We start from the raw sequence: 21,917 nt of genomic DNA, 5'->3' as shown, positions 1-21,917 counted from the left end.
TGAGCTTGGCAGTGTCCTTATTTACTGCTTCTGCATCTCCTCAGGCGGACTAAAAGCAATAGGTGCTGGCTGGGGCACCCAAGAGCAAGCTGCAGTGAGAGATGAAGCAATAAATGTGCACAGTAAGAGCTGTATGTCCATCACCCACACAAAGTGACTTCTGCTCCCTATTACTTAAGTCTCTTCTCTTAGCAGGAGCTTTCTGTTCAGGAAACATGGTTGCCTTGTTTGTTTTTCTGTCCTGTGCTCCCACACAGAGGGTGAAGAACCTCCCAAGAAGAAAACATACACTAAGGGGTGTTTAGAGGCTCAGAGGCTTCTGGAGCCAAGAGTCTACCACAGCAAGGGAAGATGCCTTCTTCAGAGGACCTCAGAAGGGGTTGGTTACCCTCCTTACACACAGGCTGTCAGATCTGAAGGGCAGCAGGTTGCTGACCTGTGCCACAAGCTGGGCTGCAGCACTGGAGCACAGGTAGGAGCTGGCTGGCTCACGCCGTTATCTGCCGGCTCTTCACACCGCAATGGAAACCATGTGGCCAGCTGTCAGGCAAGAACTGAACATGCTGTCAGTGCCATCTGTTAGGTTTTGGGGAAAAAAATAAACAGAAAAATCAAGGCTGAAGGTGCAGAGCCCAGTGCCTGTCAGCTGGGGGAGGGCAGACTTTAACAGTGTCAGTCTGCTTTGCTTTGCTCTGTCACCCAAGCCTTTCAACTGAACATTCAAGGACTATCAAATCCATTTTGAAGCCTTTCTTTTACAACCACTCTGAAGCTCCCTTCAGGGCAGCTATTGCATATTTGCCATTTGTGTTTTGAATAATGAAGTCTAAATTGTAACTGCCTGCAGCAAATCAAAATCCATCGCTGCGGCGTTGCTGCTCTCTCTTCCTAGCTCTCCTATTGAAGCCCACTTTGTACAGCTTGCCCCTCCACCCACTCACTGGTGATGAATTTAAATGCTGCTTAGGACCTATGCTAATGGCAGACCTGAATCTGAAATGCTGTGTTTGAGAGCTCTGCTCCCATTTAGATGGATAGCTAATACCAGGTTGTACTCTGACCCAAGGAGCTACTGCTTGAATATCACTGGAGGATTAGTTTGAACTTCCCAGTTCCTGCCACTTGATAGAATAGAATAGAATAGAATAGAATAGAATAGAATAGAATAGAATAGAATAGAATAGAAGTAGAATAGAAATAGAAATAGAAATAGAAATAGAAATAGAATAGAATAGAATAGAATAGAAAAGAATAGAATAGAATAGAATAGAATAGAATAGAATAGAATAGAATAGAATAGAATAGAATAGAATAGAATAGAATAGAATTAACCAGGTTGGAAAAGACCTTTGAGATCATCCAGTCCAACCTATCACCCAACTCCATCTAATCAACTAAACCATGGCACTAAGTGCCTCATTCAGTGTCTTCTTAAACACCTTAAATACCTCCAGTGATGGTGACTCCACTACCTCCCTGGGCAGCACATCCCAATGGCCAATCTCTCTTGCTGGGAAGAACTTCTTCCTAACATCCAGCCTACACCTCCCCTGGCACAGCTTGAGACTCTGTCCTCTTGTTCTGTTGGTGGTTGCCTCTACAATTTGACTCAAGACAGCAAATGAACTTAGAATTTGGTTGTAGTTTCTGTTTTAAAGGTGCATTGCCAGTTGTTTAGAAGCCTGGTGTGTCCATCCCAGCTTAGGATCTCCTCCATAACAGCTGCTGCCCATGGTCCATGCTCAGTGTGTCAAACTCAGCCAAAGCACTAAGTGAAGGGGTCTGGTGCAGGAAATCATAGAATAGAATCATAGAATCAACCAGGTTGGAAGAGCCTCCAAGACTGTCCAGTCCAACCTATCACCCAGCCCTATCCAATCAACCAGACCATGGCACTAAGTGCATCATCCAGGCTTTTCTTGAAGATCTCCAGGGACTGTGAGTCCACCACTTCCCTGGGCAGCCCATTCCAATGGCAAATTACTCTCTCTGTGAAGAGCTTCTGAAAATCTCATCCTGCAGATCAGAACTGATGAATTCAACCCTTGGCCTTGCTGTTCCCACCTCAGGTGAACCCAAGCTGGTTTGTAAAACATGCCTCTGGAGCAAGAAGGAGCCTGTGACCTACACATCCGTGACCTCCACCAGCCGTGCCCATTGAACAGCACAGGTAGGTGTGAAGCTTGGTAATAAATCTTTCAGGGTTTCAGCTGTAACTTCTGTGCCTTAAAAACTGATGATGACAATAGAGTAGACAGCATTATCTGAGGGCAAAAGGAAGAGCTCCTGAAGCTCATAAGTTTCAATGCCCCTGGCACCGCTGTATCCGCAGCATTATTAATTCATCTGTCTAGAGGGCATCCAGCCCTCCAGAAAACAGAGACCTCCTGACATTTAAACATAAGACAGGAGGAGGAAAGATACTGAATGTTTTTAATACCTCCAGTCTGCAAAGTCTCCCTGGAGATGAGCAGGTAACTGGAAGCCTGCCCAAGAAAAGCCAGCAGAAACCTTGAAGTGGTTTTATCGTGCAACACAACATTCTGCTCCTAAAATGTTTTCTGCTAGGTACAAAAGCAGACAAGTGTCAGTCAGACCCTTGAGAGAGGGAAAGCAGAGGACTGGCAGCTCTGTCAAGTGTCCTTGGGACAGGAGGTGGTTGGTGTGAAGCAAAGGCACACAGTATCAGTGTCTGTCAAAGCATCACCATGGGGACCCTTCAAGCAAAGAATCCTTTCATTGCCAGGACTTCTTTTAAACCAGCCTGATTTCAGCTGACTGCATTGAACATGGCTGACAAGGACTTTAGTCTCTGCTTGGCTTTCAGGTTGTAAATTATCTAAGATGTTCCACTCAGTAAGCCATTGAGGCACACACATGAATGCTGACTGCCCAGCTGCTCAAACCTGTCGCAGCACTGGGACCCATGGAGACTCTCTGCTGAATCTCCTTGACCAGTGGCTTCCAGGGAGGACAGCAGGAGGCTGAGGGTAGGCTGGCTGAGCATGGAGGATCAATGCCAATCACCACAGAAGTGTGCAGAGAGAGTGGGGTGAAGTGTAGCAGCTCCTTCCTCCTCCCCCTTCACAAAGCAGAGCTGCGGTAACCCAAGGCAAGAGGAGAAACCAGGAGGAGCAGTGAGGCATCCAGCCTCTTGCCTGTCCTCAATCCAGAACTCAAGCAAGCAACAAGGCATGTAGGCAATGGGAGCAAGGGAAGAATCTCTGTCCCCAGTCAGGAGGGCATAATGAGGATTATTGTTGAGGCTGGATGCAGCAACTGTATTGAATCAAGTCCTTCAACCAGTGAGTGCTCCGAGAGGCCCTACCACATACCTGTAGTTCAGTAATTGGCACCTGGAGAAAGCTAGCACACACAGGATTTTGCTGGAAATGTGATTAGACTGAAGTCATAGCTTTTCCTCTTGAACATCTGCAGTTACAAAGCCAGGAACAACATGTGCCAGACAAGAAAAATAAGAGAGGATAATGAAGTGGCTCTTCAGATGCATGGGAATCTCACATTCCTGCTGAGAATGACTTCAGGAGGAGGGAAAAATGCAGAAGCCTACCAGATCATCTAGCTGTAATGATAATAAATGTATAGCATAGCCTTTGCACAGCCCTCAGGCATGAAACTCCATGCAGCCAGCATAAGACTTCATTCTGCTGCTGCTGAAAGCAACTGGAGTTTCGCCACAGCCTTGAATTGGAGCAGGTCTGAGACTCTGGGAAGCAATAAATAGAAAACTCTAAGTGAAGAACTGGTTTCCTGGAAACACTTATCAAATGTATGTCTTTCCTCCTACAGAAGGAATTGCTGCCTCCATCCAGGTGTTCTGTTTCTTCTCTTTACCAGGAAGATCTTCTCCGGTTTGTCAATAAGCCTCTGGCTGACACGGTGCCCGCTGGGGTGCTCAGCTGGCTTCATGGCAAACATACCCAAACTGGGGAAAAGTAAACCTTTGCATTAGCATGGCTGTTTGCTTGCCTTGGCAGAGGCTGGAGATGAGGCTGGAGCCCACATTGCGAGCTGGAGCTAAGACAAGTGACCCTGGCAAGACTCAGCAAGAGCACAGAGAAGACAACGTCTAAATCTCCATTGAGCTCCCTGGGCTTTGAGTTGGGCTCCTCAACAACCCCCTTTCAGAAAGGTGCTGCAGGCACAAACCTTCCACACCAGCTGCACTGGGAAGTAACGTGGGGAGGAGATCAAACTGTCACCCTCAGCATCAGTGTGCCTGTGTTCTGGCAATTCACATGGAAGAAAACACCAAGGTATCATTCTAGCTCCTGTTGATGACTTTTGAGAGCAGCCAGATTGGTGAGAAGAATCACGTTCCTTCTCCAAAGGAACTCAGGAACAGCTTGTCTTCAAAGGCAACGGGGACAAGCTACATGCACTGCTGTGTCAAGCATCCTGACTGCTGATCCTTACACTTCAAAAGAGGAGAATAACCTCGACCTTGTAAGTAGCTCTTTACCCTGCTTCAAATGCCATGGAGGAACACATGAGACATCATTGTCATAGAGTTCTCTGTGCTGGAAACGTCTGACTTATGTGTAGACCTCTCTTTAGTGCCTATAGAGCATATGGAACCCTATACCATGGGAATGCATCAAGAAACAGCCCCTCACCCATGGTGTTGCTTTCGAAACACATATGTTACATGGAGATAAACCCTGCTTCCCGGCGCTCAGGTCGGTACAGAAGCCCTGCGCTGCCCGTAGGGAGCAGGGGGGTACCACGCTCACGGTCAAAGCCGCCTAAAGCACCGGGTGAGCCTTGATGCTGTGGAGCCCTCGGACGGTGCTTGCCCCAAGGGGCACGGTGTGCTGGGCGCGGGTGGTGGGAAGCTGGGAGCCCAGCGCGATTTTATGAATGGAGGGGTGACCCCGCCCCGCGCCCCGATTGGCGGTGCCCGGCTGCATGTGCGGGGCGGGGCTGCGGGCGGGGGTCGGCACCGGGACGTGGAGGAGTCGCTGCTGTCCCGTGGGACCGGAGCGGAGCATGCGGTGAGTGCCGGCGTTGTGGGGCTGTGCGTGCCCCGGTGCGCACCGCGACGGGAAGGACTGCGCGGGGCAGGGGGCGAAAGGCTGCTTTCTGGTGGGAATCCAAACGCCTGGCGGAGTGCCGCAGGAGAGATGCGGGTGGATGTGCTGGAGTTGGAGGGTCAGCCCTGCTGTATCAGGAGGAAATCCATGCTGGAGCGGCCAGGAGCATCCAGCCAGCCTGCCTGAGCTAGGGAAAGTTGGACTGGACTGGGCTCTCCCTCTCTGCTCCTCCAAGAGATGCAAACTGAGAGGTAGACTCTTGAAATCGTAGCATTTCAGCTCGTCAGATAAGCTGTTTTCGAACATGCCCTTCCTCAGGAGAGCAGGGAAGTCCTCTCTGCTGCACCCGTCCAAGGCAGCAGCCAGCACCGAGAGCCACAAGGGTTCCACGACTGCAAAGCTTGGGGTTTGGATATTGAAAGATGCCAGGGAAATTCCGTGTTAGGTTACAGCTCCATCACCTGAAGCTCTGCCGTTCTCCTCGGGCTCCCCAGGAAATGGCACCAAGGATGCGCCGGGGTGATGCTCTTAGTCACATGGTTTGGTGTTAGGTGGTTCTGCAAGGAGCAGGCAGTGGCACTCCATGGTCCTTATGGGTCCCTTCCACCTCGAGATGTTCTGTAAATCGTTCCTAGAGCCTCCCTTGGTGAAAGCAGGGTTCAGCCATGCTGTGGGGTAGATCAGGAAACCCACCCTGAGGATGGGTGTATTTCATGTTCAGGTGGATCAGGGGTTTGGTGTGATTGTGCAGGAACCTGCTGCAGTACAGCTGCTTTGCTCTAGCAGAATCCATGAGCACTTGTCACACTCTGTCCTGCCTGAGCTTCTTTCACTCACAAATTTACCCAGGAAACAACCACTGCCTCTTTCAAGACCTGTTATTCTCCCATCTCCTGGATGATTCCTCCTTCCTTCCACACCACCAAGTTGTGTAACATCCACTTGCTCTTGGTAGGCAACCTCTTTAGATCCTCCTGTGTTCCAGATGCTCTCCAGAGTAGACACAGAAGACAAAGTGGATTGTATTATGGGAATTGATGGGTACAACCACATTCAACCCCCAGTGCTACCATCAGAAAACCACTGCTCTCTGATTCTCAGCAGTGGTTGCAGCCTAGGCCAACATTGTGACAGAGCAGTGGCTGGGGGTGCTGAGTGTCTGCCACATGCCACCATCTGCTGTGCAGTCAGGGGGTGACCTGGGGAGTCTCCTGTCTGCTGCACAGGTAGGGGCTGGGGAGGCTTTTAGCACTCTGAAAGCTCTGCCCACCATGTGAGGTCCATTGATGTGTGCTTGGCAGGAGTGACACACAGCACACAAAGCTTCCACCCTCCTGGACACCCCAGCAGAGCTTCTGAATGATTTTCTCCCCCTGTGGGTAGCATATCTGTAAATAGTGGTGTGCAGAGTTAACAGGTTCCACCCAGCACCAATAGATCAATGCAATCTGAGATCCCTAGGGGTGTCTAAAAATGGCTCAGTAAAGGTGAGGAGGCAGAGATGTTTGTACGGCTCTGTATGTTGGTTTGTTTGCTCTGTGAGTTGCATGCCTCTACAGCCAAGTCACATTTTTTTTTTGCAGGAAGGACCAGTTTCTGTCTGGGACTGAAGTGCTGGAAGCAGAACTCAACTGTTGTTTGGAGCAGAAAATATGAGATAGGCTGAAGTCAACTTCTGATGTGATTTTTCAGATTCTGAACCACTTTAGGGTAACTGCTGGGGTTAGATGCAGACAAAAGCCACCCCTGCTCTCAGAAATGTTCCCCCAAATGTCTTTGCCTTCATGTTTCAGCAGAAAAGAACTGGGTGGTTTGAAGTAGAGGATGAAAGCACCAAGAGCACAGCCTTATGCCAAACTTGGAGGGAAGATGGACTCAGGTGAGAACAAAGAAGAAAAAGCTGATGTGGGATTGAAACAACTTCAAAGCCCACCTGAGGTTTTCCTGCTTTTGGTGCATGTAATAACTGGTTCTTCCTTCCAGCCCCAGCCCACCTGTGGAACTGTTGCTCTTCTTGATATATGAAGGGGTTGAGAATTTGCAATCCCAAGCCAGCTCCCTCCCAATGTGCCTGTTGGAACCACTGCCCAGTGACTCCTCTGGCCCTGGGGGACTCTTCACACCTTGGAGCCTCCCCTCTAGCTTTCCATTTTAAGGTGGTGTTTGCAACAGCAGCTACACCTTCCTAGACAGCCAGGCAGCCGAAGCTGATGGATCACTTGCTGTGCTATGAGCCCCGTGGCCTGCAGCTGAGAGAAGACTCAGGTTAGCCCACGATGCCTCGCTTGCTGCTCCAGTCATACAGGTCACAGATGATGGAGTTTCTTGAGAAGTTTGAGCATTATTCTTCCCTGGCCAAACTCCTCTCAATCTACCAAGCAACCAACAGGACGACCTTCAACTGGACAGACAGCCGCATAGTCGAGTGGCAGAAGTTTGCTGAGCTGGCTAAATACGAGCCAGAGTCCCAGAAGCCAATGGTGAAAGCTCTCCTCATCGTGGCGTACTCGGTCATTATCATCATGTCTCTCTTTGGGAACATGCTGGTGTGCCACGTGGTGCTGAAAAACAAGAGGATGCACTCGGCTACCAACCTCTTCATTGTCAACCTGGCTGTGTCGGACATCATGATCACGCTGCTCAACACACCTTTTACCCTGGTAAGTGTCACAGTATCACTAAGGTTGGAAGAGACCTCACAGATCATCGAGTCCAACCTGTCACCACAGACCTCATGACTAGACCATGGCACCAAGTGCCACGTCCAATCCCCTCTTGAACACCTCCAGGGACGGTGACTCCACCACCTCCCTGGGCAGCACATTCCAATGTCGAACGGCTCTCTTGGTGAAGAACTTTCTCCTCACCTCCAGCCTAAACCTCCCCTGGTGCAGCTTGAGACTGTGTCCTCTTGTTCTGGTGCTGGTTGCCTGGGAGAAGAGACCAATCCCCTCCTGGCTACAACCTCCCTTCAGGTAGTTGTAGAGAGCAATGAGGTCACCCCTGAGCCTCCTCTTCTCCAGGCTAAACAACCCCAGCTCCCTCAGCCTCTCCTCACAGGGCTGTGCTCAAGGCCTCTCCCCAGCCTTGTTGCCCTTCTCTGGACACGTTCAAGTGTCTCAATGTCCTTCTTAAACTGAGGGGCCCAGAACTGGACACAGGACTCAAAGTGCAGCCAAGGTGTCCCACGCTGCTAGCCCTGCAGCCAGCAGGGGAGTCTCTTAGAAGAACGCTCTGCCTGGTGGTCACAGCTTCTCTGTGCATGCTCTTCTAGGGCTGAGGTGTGAGCTCAGCACCATCAAGTCTAACAGACAGCTCTGCCAGGCAAGTAAAATGCTGTTTGGAAACCTGTGGGATCCCTTTGCTCTGTAAAACTCCTATCTCCCAAAAGGTTGCAGTCTCCCCAAACGTGCTACCAAACCACAACAAGAGCTCCTTGGGGAATGCAGAAGTGTGTGGATGAACGTGTACTTCTAGTGTGCATGCAGGAGAGCACTAGAGAACCACACTTGAAACTTAGTGGGTCAGAACAACTCGAATGCCAGTCATACCTGGGCAACTTTAAGAAAGTAGTGAAGCTTTTGAGAGCTGCCACTTGGGTAAAGTCTTCAGTGAAAGCTCTCCAGACCTGAAAGGGGTGTGTGTGTGTGTGTGTGTGTGAACAAAACCTGTTCCACTCTTTCCAAATATAGGTGTTAGTATAATCCAAAGTTATTCCTGCTATTCACAAACTGTGCCTGTAGGAATAGGCCAGGAAGGCTCAGCCACCACCACCACCACCACTCCTTTCATGTGTGGGGTTTTGATCTCATAAACCCTTGTGTGAAAATGTTGTGTGCTAATCTTTCTTTGGGCTTTGGGTGGAGCTGCCCAGCCAGCCCAAGTGCAATGCAAAGGCTTTACAGAATACAGAATTAGGCAGGTTGCCCAAGCAGGGGGAGCAGAGTGTGCTCCCCCCTGCACTATTAGAATAGAATAAACCAGGTTGGAAAAGACCTTTGAGATCATCAAGTCCAACCTATCACCCAACACCATCTGATCAACTAAACCATGGCACCAAGCACCCCATCCAGTCTTCCTAAACACCTCCAGAGATGGTGACTCCACCACCTCCCTGGGCAGCACATTCCAATGGCCAATCTCTTTTTCTGTGAAGAACTTCCTCCTAACATCCAGCCTAACCCTCCCTTGGTGCAGCTTTCCTCATGGATTTGCTTTCAGTGCCTTTGCTGGCTGCTGATCTGTTGTTTCCCCACCCCCCAGGTCCGGTTTGTGAACAGCACGTGGGTCTTTGGCAAGGCCATGTGCCACATCAGCCGCTTCGTGCAGTACTGCTCCCTCCACGTCTCCACGCTGACCCTGACAGCCATTGCCCTGGACAGGCACCAGGTAAAACACCACCCAGCCACTCTTTCGTGTGCAAGGCTCTTCCCAAGCCCCTGTGGTCAAGCCAGGGGTTCAAGGTGGGTGAACTTTAGGAATCAAAGCCACGTCCAGTAAGAAGGTTCTAAGCTAAATTCACTAAGAGCTAAATTCAGTAATTCCAGGGAGAGCTAAACTCAAAGACATTCCTCATGTGTCAAGCTTGATGAACTTCTGCAGGCTCCTAGGTATGGGGCAGGAGGGGAAAACCCCCCAAAATACAGCATCACAGGTTCCACAGGACACTGCCAGCATCCTCATCTTTTTCAGTGGAAAAGGGTGAGGACAGCTTTTTCACAGGGTTTGAAAAGAGCCAGGTCCAACATAGCCCTGAGTTGATACCAGAGGCTTTGTTTTATATGAAGGGCCTTGAAAATCAGCACAGCCAACACTGAGTGCAAAATGTTCCTTCAGGTGTATTTGGAACTTTTCCAGACCTCCTGGTTCCACCACACAAAGCCCAGGAAGCAGCAGTCTGCACTGTCCTGAGCCTCACTTCTGGTTGAGCTGCCTGCTGGTTCCTTTGCTTTCCTTCTCCCGCTGGGCACTTGCTGCACCATCAAGTTGCAGGACAGTTGGACCAAAAAGCAATTCTAAGACTAAAAGCCTGGTAACCATGGGAGAAATGATGGACCAGCACACAGGGGAGTGGCAGAGCAGGAGATGTCTGTTGGGAACAGCGTGGGGAGACCTCAGCGCTGAGAGAGGACTGTGCCCACCCACCGCATGCCTACAGCAAGGCTCACTCAGATGCCTGCTGAGTGCCTTGCCAGTGCAGGAGAGAGAGGGCAGCCCAGGCCACCAGCTTCTCCCTGGTGATCCCTGTTGTCTGCTGTCAGTTGAACAGCATCTTCCAGCCTCTCAGACTCTGTAAGCTCTTTACCTTCCCATCTGACAAAGAAAATGTCATAAAAGGTGAGATAATGCCTCCGAAGAGGGGAGGAAGGCTCAGCTTCACAGGTTGAGCTAGAAGAGGAGGCATTTCTGCAGGTAATTCACACAGACTGCGTGGCCATTCCCATCACTGAAGAGACTGTCTGGATGTCTTCTTTTCTTCCTGCCTAATGTAAGCCACAATTTAGGGGAAAATGCTCCTCACAGAACACGATAGAACAAAGGTTTATTTGAAAGCCCTTCTGAGAAGACCGAGAAGTTCAATGTTTCCCGTCTTCCAGGTCACTCTAATAAGCAGGGCATTTCATTTTTCTCATCATGGCTGTCATTTTCCTTAACAACATTAGATTGTGTCTCCCCCCAAAAAAAGCCTCTGCTGTGTGTATGGAAGGGACTTGGCTTTCCTGTGCACCGAGAGTCAGGTTGCGATGTCTCTGTTGCAGGTCATCCTGAACCCTCTGAAGCAGAGGATGTCACTGACAAAGGGAGTGCTGAGCATCTCTGTCATCTGGCTGATGGCAACCTGCTTCTCCCTACCCCATGCCATCTATCAAAAGCTTTTCCAGTATAACTACAGGTGAAGTATCTCCCCTCCGAAGCAAGAATGAAGAGATGGCAGGGGGGCCCAGTGGGGAGAGCTGCTGGGAGGGGACCCAGGCTGGGGGTAGGGCATGGCATCAGTGGGAGTTTGTGAATGAACTCTCACTGCTCACAGGAGAGGCTTGAGCCTGCTGGAAGAGCCACCCAGCTCATGATGACATTTGTGGCTGGGAAGTTACCTTCTCTACTGGTGGGGGGGAAAGAGAACCAGGTGTTTAGGGTTGGTTTGCCCTTGCAGGCTGTTGGTTCTCCATGGCACTCAACTTGTCCCCGTCCTCTCATCACCACTAGCCTGTAGCATTGCTCTGTCTCCTCCTGGCTAGAGGACAGCCCATAATGCTACACAAACCGGTGTATCTCATGGTGTGTGTCACAGATGGTGCCTGCACCTCACGGGAGTGCCACACTCGAGCTCAAGGGGATACTCTGACATTGAACAGCATTTGCAACCCAAGGCACAGGGTGAGGAGGTGGTAAGGGGCACCAGGAGGAAGAATTCTGTTGTAGCTACTGAGCTATCTTCCCTCCTATGGTGCAGCCACATCCCTCCCATCAGCACGGCAAGGGAGCGTGTGACTGCCTGCAGAGGCTTTTACTGCTGTTGGTGTAGGAGAGGTTACACAACACAGGAGCATATTCTGGGGCTTCACAGCTCTTCCTTACTTGTGCTTGAGCTTGACTTGCCTGTGAGATACTTCTGTGGGGGATGTCATGCCTCCAACTGCTGAGACTCACTGTAAACAAAGTGCTGGGTTACTCCTGCCCTGCATCGCTCCGCAGCTGTGGCCAGGGTGTCACTGAGCACATTGCTCATGAATGAACAAACTCTGCTATCAGTTTCGTGGCACCTGTCTCTGCTCATCCCTTCACATGGCCAGAGGAAACCCAGCCCCACATTGGCATGAGGAGCTCAGTGATATAAGGACTTCCAGGACGTTCTATTCTCATCCCTGCTTTCCATTGAATAAAAACTGCAGTGGTTATACTGCTTGTAATAGCTGCTGCTGTGCCAGGGGCTCCCGAGACGTCCCACCAGGGAGCTGGTGGAGGTTCTGGGGACAGGAGGACATGGGCTCCATCAGCATCAAACCTCTCTGGCTGTGGTGCACAGGGCCAGTGTCATACCAGAACTTACCAGAACTCAACATCCTCTTTGGTATAGCTCTCAATCAGCCTCTTCCCTGAAATACTTGTGAGCCCCTTCTGCAGCAGCAGGCTGGATCCTGGGGAGCACAGTTCAGAAGGGTTGATTTTTGCTTCTTGCATCTGTTCCTCTCTCAAGCAGCATCCCCAGGGTCATCCATGGCCATACTTGGCAGAGCTCTGCTCCTGCACCCACTCTCACCCCTCCAACAGCCACGCTCACAGCCCTCTGTTTTCAAGCAGTCTTCTGTTTGTGACATAAAAGGCAGCTCCAGAGGTTGAAACCAGGATATTAAAGATGTTAATCAATACTGCAGTGAATAATGGGGCGTGATGGGGACTCAAGGCTCTGCTGAACACATATGAGCAGAGGATAAAGACTGAGAAGGGCAAAATGGGGCAGAAAAAGGATAGAAAAGAAGAAAACATCTACCAGAAGTAAAGGTGCAAGTGCTCCTGTGTCCTAATACTCCATTGTTTCCAGGCAGCTGCTGCAGGATGCAGAGGGGACACTTACTGCTCTGCAGAGGGTGCATCAGCTGCAAGATGATGCTAGCCAGAAAAGAGCCACAGAGCCTGGACCCTTCAGGTCTGAGGGGACAGATCACTCCAGCACTGTTAAAATGAGCTCTTGCAGTAAGCTCCATTCTTTTGGTAGCTAACCATAAGAAGCCAAAGTACCAGGATGCAGTGACATTTAAGTAACAGCCTGGCCTGTTTTCAGATGTAGCAGGAAGGTTTTAACAGCTGGGCTCTGGGAAGCTGGAGGAATAGCAACTGAGCAAGCTGGGGTTGTTTAGCCTGGACGAGAGGAGGCTCAGGGAAGACCTTATTGCTCTCTACAGCTGCCTGAAGGGAGGTTGTAGCCAGGTGGGGGTCGGTCTCTTCTCCCAGGCAACCAGCACCAGAACAAGAGGACACAGTCTCAAGCTGTGCAGGAGGAAGTTTAGGCTTGATCTTAGCAAGAAGTTCTTCACAGGCAGAGAGATTACTCATTGGAATGGGCTGCCCAGGGAGGTGGTAGAGTTGATGTCCCTGGAGGTGTTTAAGAAAAGCCTGGATTAGTGCCACGGTCTAGTTGATTAGTTAGGGTTGGGTGATCAGTTGGACTTATGATCTTGGAGGTCTCTTCCAGCCTGATTGATTCTGTGATCCTGGGCTGGATTTCTGGATGGGCACATTCAGGGAAACCTGGGCATGGTGCAGGTAGGAATCACCTACAGGGCTGGAGAAGAGCAGGAGTTAGGTGGGTCTCACTCACTGTGCTGGGTTTCTGGGAGCAGGAGGCTGGCATGGCTGTGCCTCTGTGCCTGTGCGCACGGGGAAGGGGCAGCTGCAGCCAGGCCAGTAGCACCTTTTGTGAGAAGGGGCTGGCAGAGGTGACCTCTGCCATGTTAAGGGGGCAAGAGGGACTCCTTCAATGAAAACTAACTGCAGCTTCTAAGGGGAAACTCCAGTTTGTCTTTCTAAGAATGGTTTGGTCTATTTTTATCGAGCAACACAGCAACTCGAGGGGAAAGTACCACACAGCAGCCAGACTTATCCTTGGGGAGGCAGAGAACATCATGAGAAGAATGTTGGGGGGAAACAGAGGTTTGGCTGAGCTTTGTTTTGTGGAGCTGAGCAACATCTGGCCCCACTCTGTCCATACCACCAGTCGGAGGAGGTGGTTGTGGGTGGTGTGGTTGTGCTAAGCTGGCAGCATCCATCTGCAGCGCCGTGGCCACAGGCTCTGTGTCTCTCTTTGTTTTCAAGGGAAGCCACTGTCCGCAGTTTGTGCCTCCCAGACTTTCCCGAGCCTGCAGAGCTAGTCTGGAAGTACCTGGACCTGTCTACCTTTCTCCTCCTTTACCTCCTGCCTCTGCTAATCATCACTGCCACCTACACGCGGCTGGCCAAGAAGCTGTGGCACCGCAACGCCATCGGGGACGTCACCACCCAGCAGTACCTCGCCCACCACAAGAACAAGAAGAAGAGCATCAAGATGCTGGTGCTGGTGGTGGTGGTCTTTGCCGTCTGCTGGTTCCCTCTCAACTGCTACGTGGTGCTCATCTCCAGCCTCGGCATCCAGACCAGGAACTCTCTCTATTTCGCCCTGCACTGGTTTGCCATGAGCAGCACCTGTTACAACCCCTTCATCTACTGCTGGCTGAACGACAGCTTCCGCTCCGAGCTCAAGTCCCTGCTCTGCATGTGCCAGAAGGTGCCTGGGCCCCAGGACAACCTGCTGCCACCCATGGTGGCATCCTGCCGTGAGGCCTGGATGGAGCAGGCCAGGCAGAGGAAGGGACCTGCCTCGCAGACCGCTTGCTCCGCCGTAAACCTCCAGACAGCCAACACAGACCTGTGAGCCCAAGGCTGAGGTGAGTGAGCTGCCTTTGGTGGACATCACAGGGCATCTCCCAGTTTCTCCTCAGGAGCTGAGGGTGCTGCTCTGACTTTTGACTTGTCCCAGAGTCACACTTGCTTCCCTCCACGCAGAGCCTCTCAGGCACCCTGCCTGTGTGCCCACAGCTGGCCCAAGAGCAGGTGTCTGCAGGGGGCATGGTGATCTGTGGACAGGGAGTCTTGCTTTCAGGGGGTCCCATCTCATAACTTGCAGAGGGAGTGGGACCCAGGTTTCTCTCCTTTCTTCTGTTGTCCCAAGCCACTGGCCTTGTCTTGTAACAAGTGTCACGACATGAAGGCTTTGCTGAGCAGCAGCACTGGACCCATTCTGACTTGTTTGAAGGAAGGAGTTGGACACCCATGTTGATTACCTCTATATGGAGTTTTCAACAGGTAACTTATACCAAAGCCTCCCAGCAGAGGTAAGAGTCAATCAATAGCAATTTCCCCTTCTTGCTCCTTCTGCCCCAGCTCTATCCCATCCCTCAGCCACATCTGGAAGCCAGCCATGGTAAGAGGCAGCAGGAAGCACTGTCTGTGGCAGAGCACATGTGTGGGGACGCACATTGAGTCCATCCAGAATGTCTTTTTTTGGGTTTGTTTTTATTGTAAATACATTAATTCAGGAAATAAACCTGCACTGGCACTAAAGAAAAGGCAACAGAACATTTCATCAGGGCTGTAGCACTCACTGATGAAATCACTCTTCATAACTGATGATTGCTGTAAGAGAGTTTCAGATGGACAAGGGAATTGACTCTGACTCAGGAGGGAAGGGTTTGTTTAAAGTCCTGGGGGGGAAAAAATACAGGTTAATTTAGCCACACTTGGGAGCCAGGTGGTAAAAAGGATGGAGAACAAAGGAAAGATCTGATAGATGAAAAAGAGTTTTAAAAAAGACCAAGGCAGGGGAAAGAGACATCAAAAGCAGACAGAAACCAGAACTGTTACCTGATACTGCAGTGTGGAACAGTGACTGGGCACTGGGGTGCAGGATACAGAAGGACCTCCTGGCTTGGCCAGTGGTGTCCCTTCCTCCATCACACCACCCTTTCAAAATAAGGCCAGAAAGGCCAGACTTCTTCCAGCTTCTCTGGTTGAGCTTGTGCAAGACACTCCTCTTACTTGGAGAAGAAGGACAAAAGACAGCCAAGAATTTATGATTCAGTTATCTGCCCATGCTTTGGGTTGAGTAGTCACAAACCCTTGGCAAGAATAAAGCTATGTGTCTTTTGAGCCCTGACAATTCCCAGGCAGTCCTTCAAAACCTGGTGCTGGTGACCAGTGCATTCTGCAGTGGTGATAGAGGGGCTCTGGTATGGACCAGCTGGGTGGTTACTTCTGGTCCTCAGACCTGACATCCAAAGGGAAACACTGTACTCACCACAAACCCCCCAGACACACTGCTTTCCATACAAAATATCCAGTGCTGGTGCATCCTCACCTTGACAGCCTGGGCAGGCTTCTGCCCTGGAAGAAGATGGGGTGGACCCAGGATGCTGATGAGGACATGCTCCCACCACCATCCAAAAGGAAAGTAAGACAGAGCAAGAAGGGAAACTAAGGATTGAATTTTACTCCCCACTTGTGCAGTGAGAAGGAACAGGAGAGAAAGGAGGGGAGGTCCTCACTTCCAGGCTACTTGACCCTACTTGGCCACCTTCCTGCAGCTTGGGTGTGCATTGCAATAGCAAGGAGAAGACAGCAGAGCACCAGGAGCAGAAGAAGCAGAAATAGAGTAATACATGATGCCTGAGGCACTTCACTTGGACACTAACAGTTATCTGAATATGAGACTGGGTGCAGGCTCTGCCTGCACTGTGAGGAGCAGAAAAATATTGTGGCTTTCCCAAGATGTTAAAACCACCTCTAACTAATGAGCATCACCTTGTTTAATCACTGAAAGAAGCTGTCATCTACCTTTTGACTGTTCCTCCCTCCTCATCCACCTTGAGTGAACAGCCCCCACACTACCACTTCATTAAAACATCATTTCTTGGGGGATGCTGAGTATGGAGGTTTTGGTCTCCACCACAGAAATGCAGCAGCCTCTTTCCACTCATCTATCTTCTGAGGCTTAAGAAACCTTTTTTCCCCCCAAAGACATGCAAACCCAGCATCCTTCAGCCTTTGCTTGCTGCAGCACAAGTTCTTAGCATGAGCTGAGGATGTCAGAGACACAGTCATAATGAAGGGGTTTCCTTCAGGAGCAGAAATGGGAGTGATGGCAGCCTCGAGGCAAACCAGGAGATGACCATGAAAAGCCTGAGAGGTGCCATGTCCTATGGGTACAGGAAGGAAAAGTCCTGGGAGGTCCTACTTTAAAAGGACTAACTGGAAAAAGCTCCCCATGCTCCCGAGCCTAAGAAAGGGATGGAAAATCAGAGGGGAAAACAGTTGAATAAAGGTTGGGTGAAGCCTGGAATCACCTAGGACCTGGCCTTGGGCAGGAGGGGATAAGCCTGTGGCACTGAGAACCTCACTTGGTGCTTGCTCTGGATCTGAAGGGCTTGATCTGGGCTATTGAACTTCCCCAACATGCTCTCACAGGGCTCCTTCAGAAAACGAGGTTCAAATTGACTCTCTCATATTTACCACCAGGTTTCATGGCAAGTAATAAACTCAACTAAAGAGAATCCATCTCTAGTGCCATGGCAGTGGTGCTGAACTGACCTGTGCCAGGAGCAGCTGCCAGCAGATGCAGAGCTGGGTTAGCTGTGATTCATGGGGTCATTTGCTGTCCACAGTTACTCAGCTGATTCAGATACTCCTATTCTATTCTGTCCTATTCTATCCTATTCTATTCTATCCTATTCTATTCTATTCTATTCTATTCTATTCTATTCTATTCTATGCCATGCCATGCCATGCCATGCCATGCCATTCCATGCCATTCCATGCCATTCCATTCTATCCTATCCTATTCTATTCTATACCATGCCATGCCATTCCATTCCATTCTATTCCATCCTATCCTATTCTATTCTATTCTATTCCATGCCATGCCATTCCATTCTATCCTATCCTATTCTATTCTATTCCATTCCATTCCATTCCATTCCATTCTATCCTATCCTATTCTATTCTATTCCATTCCATTCCATTCCATTCTATTCTATTCTATTCTATCCCATTCCATCCCATCCCATCCCATCCCATCCCATCCCATCCCATCCCATCCCATCCCATCCCATCCCATCCCATCCCATTCCATCCCATTCCATTCCATTCCATTCCATTCCATTCCATCCCATCCCATCCCATTCCTGCAAAGCAAACAAAGGAAGAATGATGGGGGGAAAAAAATCACCTCCCAGCCCCCAGAAGGTCCCTGTGACAGCTCAGGTGAGCCAGCACCCAAGTGGCAGCGCTGGTGTAGCCCTCCAGCCCTTTGCTGAGCCCCATACACTGCACACAGTTTCCCCTGGGCCTTTCCACGCGCTCCACGCAAACCGCCGCGCACTGTTTCGAAGGCTGCATTCTCATTCCATGCTTTCTCCCAAGGTTCATCTTACATCTTGGGCTTCTATGAAATAACCATAGCAACAGCACTAGCACTGAGCTCTTCCATCAGAAATATTAAGCTGTGGCTCTGGCTGTGACTCTGAAACGGAATCCACCTCACTGCTGGCAAATTCCGGGGCTTGAGCCGAGGCAGGGATTGAATCCCACCCCCGGGGGCTATTTTGCAGCACAAGATGGATAAGTAGAAGATTTCAGGAGTTTCTTAAGCTGTTTGGCCCAAGAATGCTGGCACAGGTTGGCTGCTGGTTTGCTCACAAACAGCTACATTTCTGGGAATCATAGAATCACGGAATCAATAAGGTTGGAAAAGACCTCAGAGATCATCAAGCCCAACCTGGCACCCAACACCTCATGACTACTAAACCATGGCACCAAGTGCCACATCCAATCCCCTCTTGAACACCTCCAGTGATGGGGACTCCATCACCTCCCTGGGCAGCACATTCCAATGGCCAACAACTCTCACTGTGAAGAACTTTTTCTTCACCTCCAGCCTGAACTTCCCCTGGTGCAGCTTGAGACTGTGTCCTCTTGTTCTGGTGGTGGTTCCCTGGGAGAAGAGACCAACCCCCACCTGGCTACAACCTCCCTTCAGGTAGTTGTAGAGAGCAAGAAGGTCTCCCCTGAGCCTCCTCTTCTCCAGGCTAAACAGCCCCAGTTCCCTCAGCCTCTCCTCATAGGGCTGTGCTCGAGGCTTCTCCCAAGCATTGTTGCCCTTCTCTGGACACCTTCAAGAGTCTCAATATCCTTCTTAAACTGAGGAGCCCAGAACTGGACACAGGACTCAAGGTGTGGCCTAACCAGTGCTGAGTACAGGGGCACAATGACTTCCCTGCTCCTGCTGGCCACACTATTCTTGATGCAGGCCAGCACACCTTGGAGTGGTACCTGCCCATCACCCCTGAGAGCAGAGCAGTTCTGGGAGCCTCTCCCTAGTCTAGTGGCCACGAGTGAAGCCTTTTAGCTTTGGCTTTTTTAATAGTTCCTTTTTTAATATTTCTTGGGTTGGTTTTTTTTGTTGTTGTTTCCTGTTGGCTTTTTTGTTGCTGTTGTTTTGTTTTGTTTTGCTTTGCTTTGCTTTTGTTTTTGTGTGATGTTTGTCTGTTTGGCTTTTCTGCTTTCCTTTCTCTAAAAGGCTGCATAAATTTTTCTCTTTCTGGAGGAATCCAAAGTCCAAAGACTTACACCTCTCTTCATACTCCTTTGATCTTCTGCTAATCCATGTAGTCAGCTACCTCTTGCTGTGGAAAATAACCTAGCTGGTTTTCCTTGGGTCTGTCAATCGTAGCATCTCTTCACTGCTGGATTTTTCTCCCCTAAATGGGCATGATGCAAGAGCTGGCTGTATTGCATCTCTGTAATGGCTTAGCTATCTAGACTGGCAATTATCAATGCCTGAACGAGATTCAAAGCTTCACACACTTTGCCTGTTGCCTTGAGGCTCTTGTATCACTGGAGGATGCCCTGGCTAACACAGCAGCACTCTGGCAGCAGTGTTCTGGCAAACACAGGATGCACAACATGAAAAAAAAAAAGAAAAAGAAACAAAAAAAAGAAGAGAAGATAAACTGAGCTAAATTATTTGATTTGGGCAAGGCAGAGTGACTGAGGGACAGGACAGGAGATTGCATCGCTGCTGAACTGCAGGCTCGGGGCTTGCTGCAGCAGTCAGGGGCTTACCTAGCCAGGGGCTGCAAAAGGGAATCTGAGCAGCTCTGCTTGTGCTGGAACAGGTCAAGATCTGAGCCAACTCAGGAGGTAAACAGATGCTTAAACATTCATGAGTTTCTCTTCAGACACACTGCTTGTCTGTGGGAATGGCTTTCTGAGTCGTGCTGGAGGCAGCCTGCTGCTCAAGATCAGGAGGACCAAGGAAGAGCATCCAAAACAGGGAACCTCCTTCCCCGTGGGGTGCTCTCCTCCCCATTCCCAGCAGGGCTGTGCTAGTGGCTGTACTGATTCTGTGCACAGAGACCAGGGCAGTGGGGTATGAGCAGCAGGCACAGCACAGCTGGCTCCCTGAAGCCCGATGGTTGGCAGCCCCAAGGCTGGAGGGCTGGATGGGAGTGTAGGGTGGGAGAAGAGTCCTTCAGGAAACCCATGCTGCCTAGGGAGTCCTTGTCCTGCTTCTGCACTGAGGACAAAGATGTTGCCTTGTGCCTTGGGTGACTGCAATGCTGCTGTCCTTGGCAGGCAGGTGACTTGGACCTGTCCCAGGCAGGCTAAGCCCCAGGAGGCAAGATCCTGAGGGTGAGTTTGGAGGGCAGATTATTAAACGCTGAGTTACCCGAAGTCTGCTCCAGAGAAACTATTTGAGCACACACAAATCAGCATGCAGAGATTCAAGAGACATGTCTGAGTGATTAACAACCCAGATTTATTAAGGTTAGCTCATGCCAAATGCATCCAACTGCCTTCAGCACAGTTGCTGATGAAGACGATAAGAGAGAACACAGCGCAGGGGATACCTGAATTCCAGAGACAAATCCCCTTATATAGCCCCATCACATAATGAACAAAGAAACCACAAAATGCCAACTAGATTAACAAAAAGCAGGCAGAAGGGGGGAAAAAAAAAATCAACCAACCACAATGAGTCAGAAAATTAGCTCAGGAAGGAGAAACAGAGTACAATTATCATCAGTTAGCTCTTCAAGTGGAAAAATAGTACTGAAGGGCTGCCCAAAGCATGCTAAAGGAACAAATGGGAAGGTCTTCAGTTAAATCCAGACCAGGCCCTGGGAAGTGGGGATGTCAGTGGGTCAGTGTCAGACCATCCCCTTGCACTGAGGTATAACTCAGCAGACAGGCTCGCTCCTGGACACGGGGAAGGAGAGGCAGCAAAAGCCCAAACCTGTCTCAGGAGGCTGGGATGGAAAGGGCACACCTAGAATTAGCACTTGGAAGGTGATGAGCAGACACCTTCTGCCATGGGCAGCAGAAGAGAGTCTCTCCCTCAAGTCAGGGCAGATGGTTCTACCCTCTCACCGACTGTGGAGCAAACAGGCTGCTCCCCCCCGAGCAATCACCTCCTGTGCTGCGGTGGGGAGAAAAATGCTTCTGATCTCCCCAGACACTGGGCGAGGCCCCAGCAGGAGCCCTGACAGGGTAAGGGCAGGTTTATCACACCAAGCCCAGTGCTGCAGTCAGCTCTCAGTTCTGAGATTCAAGGCTTTTCACAGTGCTGCCCCATCCCACCAGAGCTCAGCAGGAATTCCCACCCAAATCCCAGTGCTCCCCAGAGCCTGATGCCCAGGCACTCCCTCCCCAACAATGGATGATCACCCTGGTGAGCTGTCTGTGCCCAGTAGGTCTGGCAGAGGCAATCCCCCTGCCAAGATAATGTCTATGCTGGTGGATTACAGATGTCAGTGTTGGAACAGGGCAGAAGTTCTTTGAGGTCCCTGGCTGATGGTGGAGGCAGGAGTGCAGGAGTGAGTCACCAAGCTCAGGCAAGCCTGTGGGTGATGCTCTGCATTGTGCTGGAGCAGGCAGGTACCAGTGGAAGGGGGACACAGGGGCCAGGACATCTCCAAGTGTCCATACCTGGTGTGCTGCACTGAAGCAAACCTTTCTTAAGAGGTTACTGGAGGTGTCCTCAGACACCAAAGCAAAAGCATTTCTTTCCCTGCCTCCCCCACCCAGGAGTTTTGTCTCTGCCCCAGTAACAAGGGTTGAGTTGATGCCTTTGGTCTTTGCAATGAGGTCTTGCTCTGCCATGAACTCATACTGGCTAATAACTCCTTGTTCTGCAGTGCCAGCTTGCATGAGGGCACTGCCCTCTGCAATGAGCTGTCTGTGAGGAGCAGCTGTCACTTATCAGAGGGGGTGGTGGTGGAAATAATCATTAAAAGAGGCCAAAACCCATCAGGCCAAATCCTGCAGAAATGG

General features: G+C 50.4%; 1 protein-coding gene across 1 annotated transcript; it reads left to right on the top strand.

Annotated features, from left to right (window-relative positions):
• Positions 1-7,065: 7,065 nt before the first annotated feature.
• Positions 7,066-15,066, top strand: LOC104306398 (G-protein coupled receptor 83). Its single transcript, XM_009907363.2, has 4 exons — positions 7,066-7,714; positions 9,318-9,443; positions 10,814-10,947; positions 13,869-15,066. Exons 1-4 carry the CDS (start codon positions 7,331-7,333, stop codon positions 14,461-14,463), a joined length of 1,239 nt encoding a protein of 412 aa, XP_009905665.1. The 5' UTR covers positions 7,066-7,330; the 3' UTR covers positions 14,464-15,066.
• Positions 15,067-21,917: the final 6,851 nt, after the last annotated feature.

This window comes from Dryobates pubescens, chromosome 18, assembly GCF_014839835.1.
Source record: "Dryobates pubescens isolate bDryPub1 chromosome 18, bDryPub1.pri, whole genome shotgun sequence".
Taxonomy (NCBI): domain Eukaryota; kingdom Metazoa; phylum Chordata; class Aves; order Piciformes; family Picidae; genus Dryobates; species Dryobates pubescens.
The sequence above is the reverse complement of the archived record's forward strand: the minus strand, read 5'-3'. Positions and strand labels throughout refer to the sequence as shown.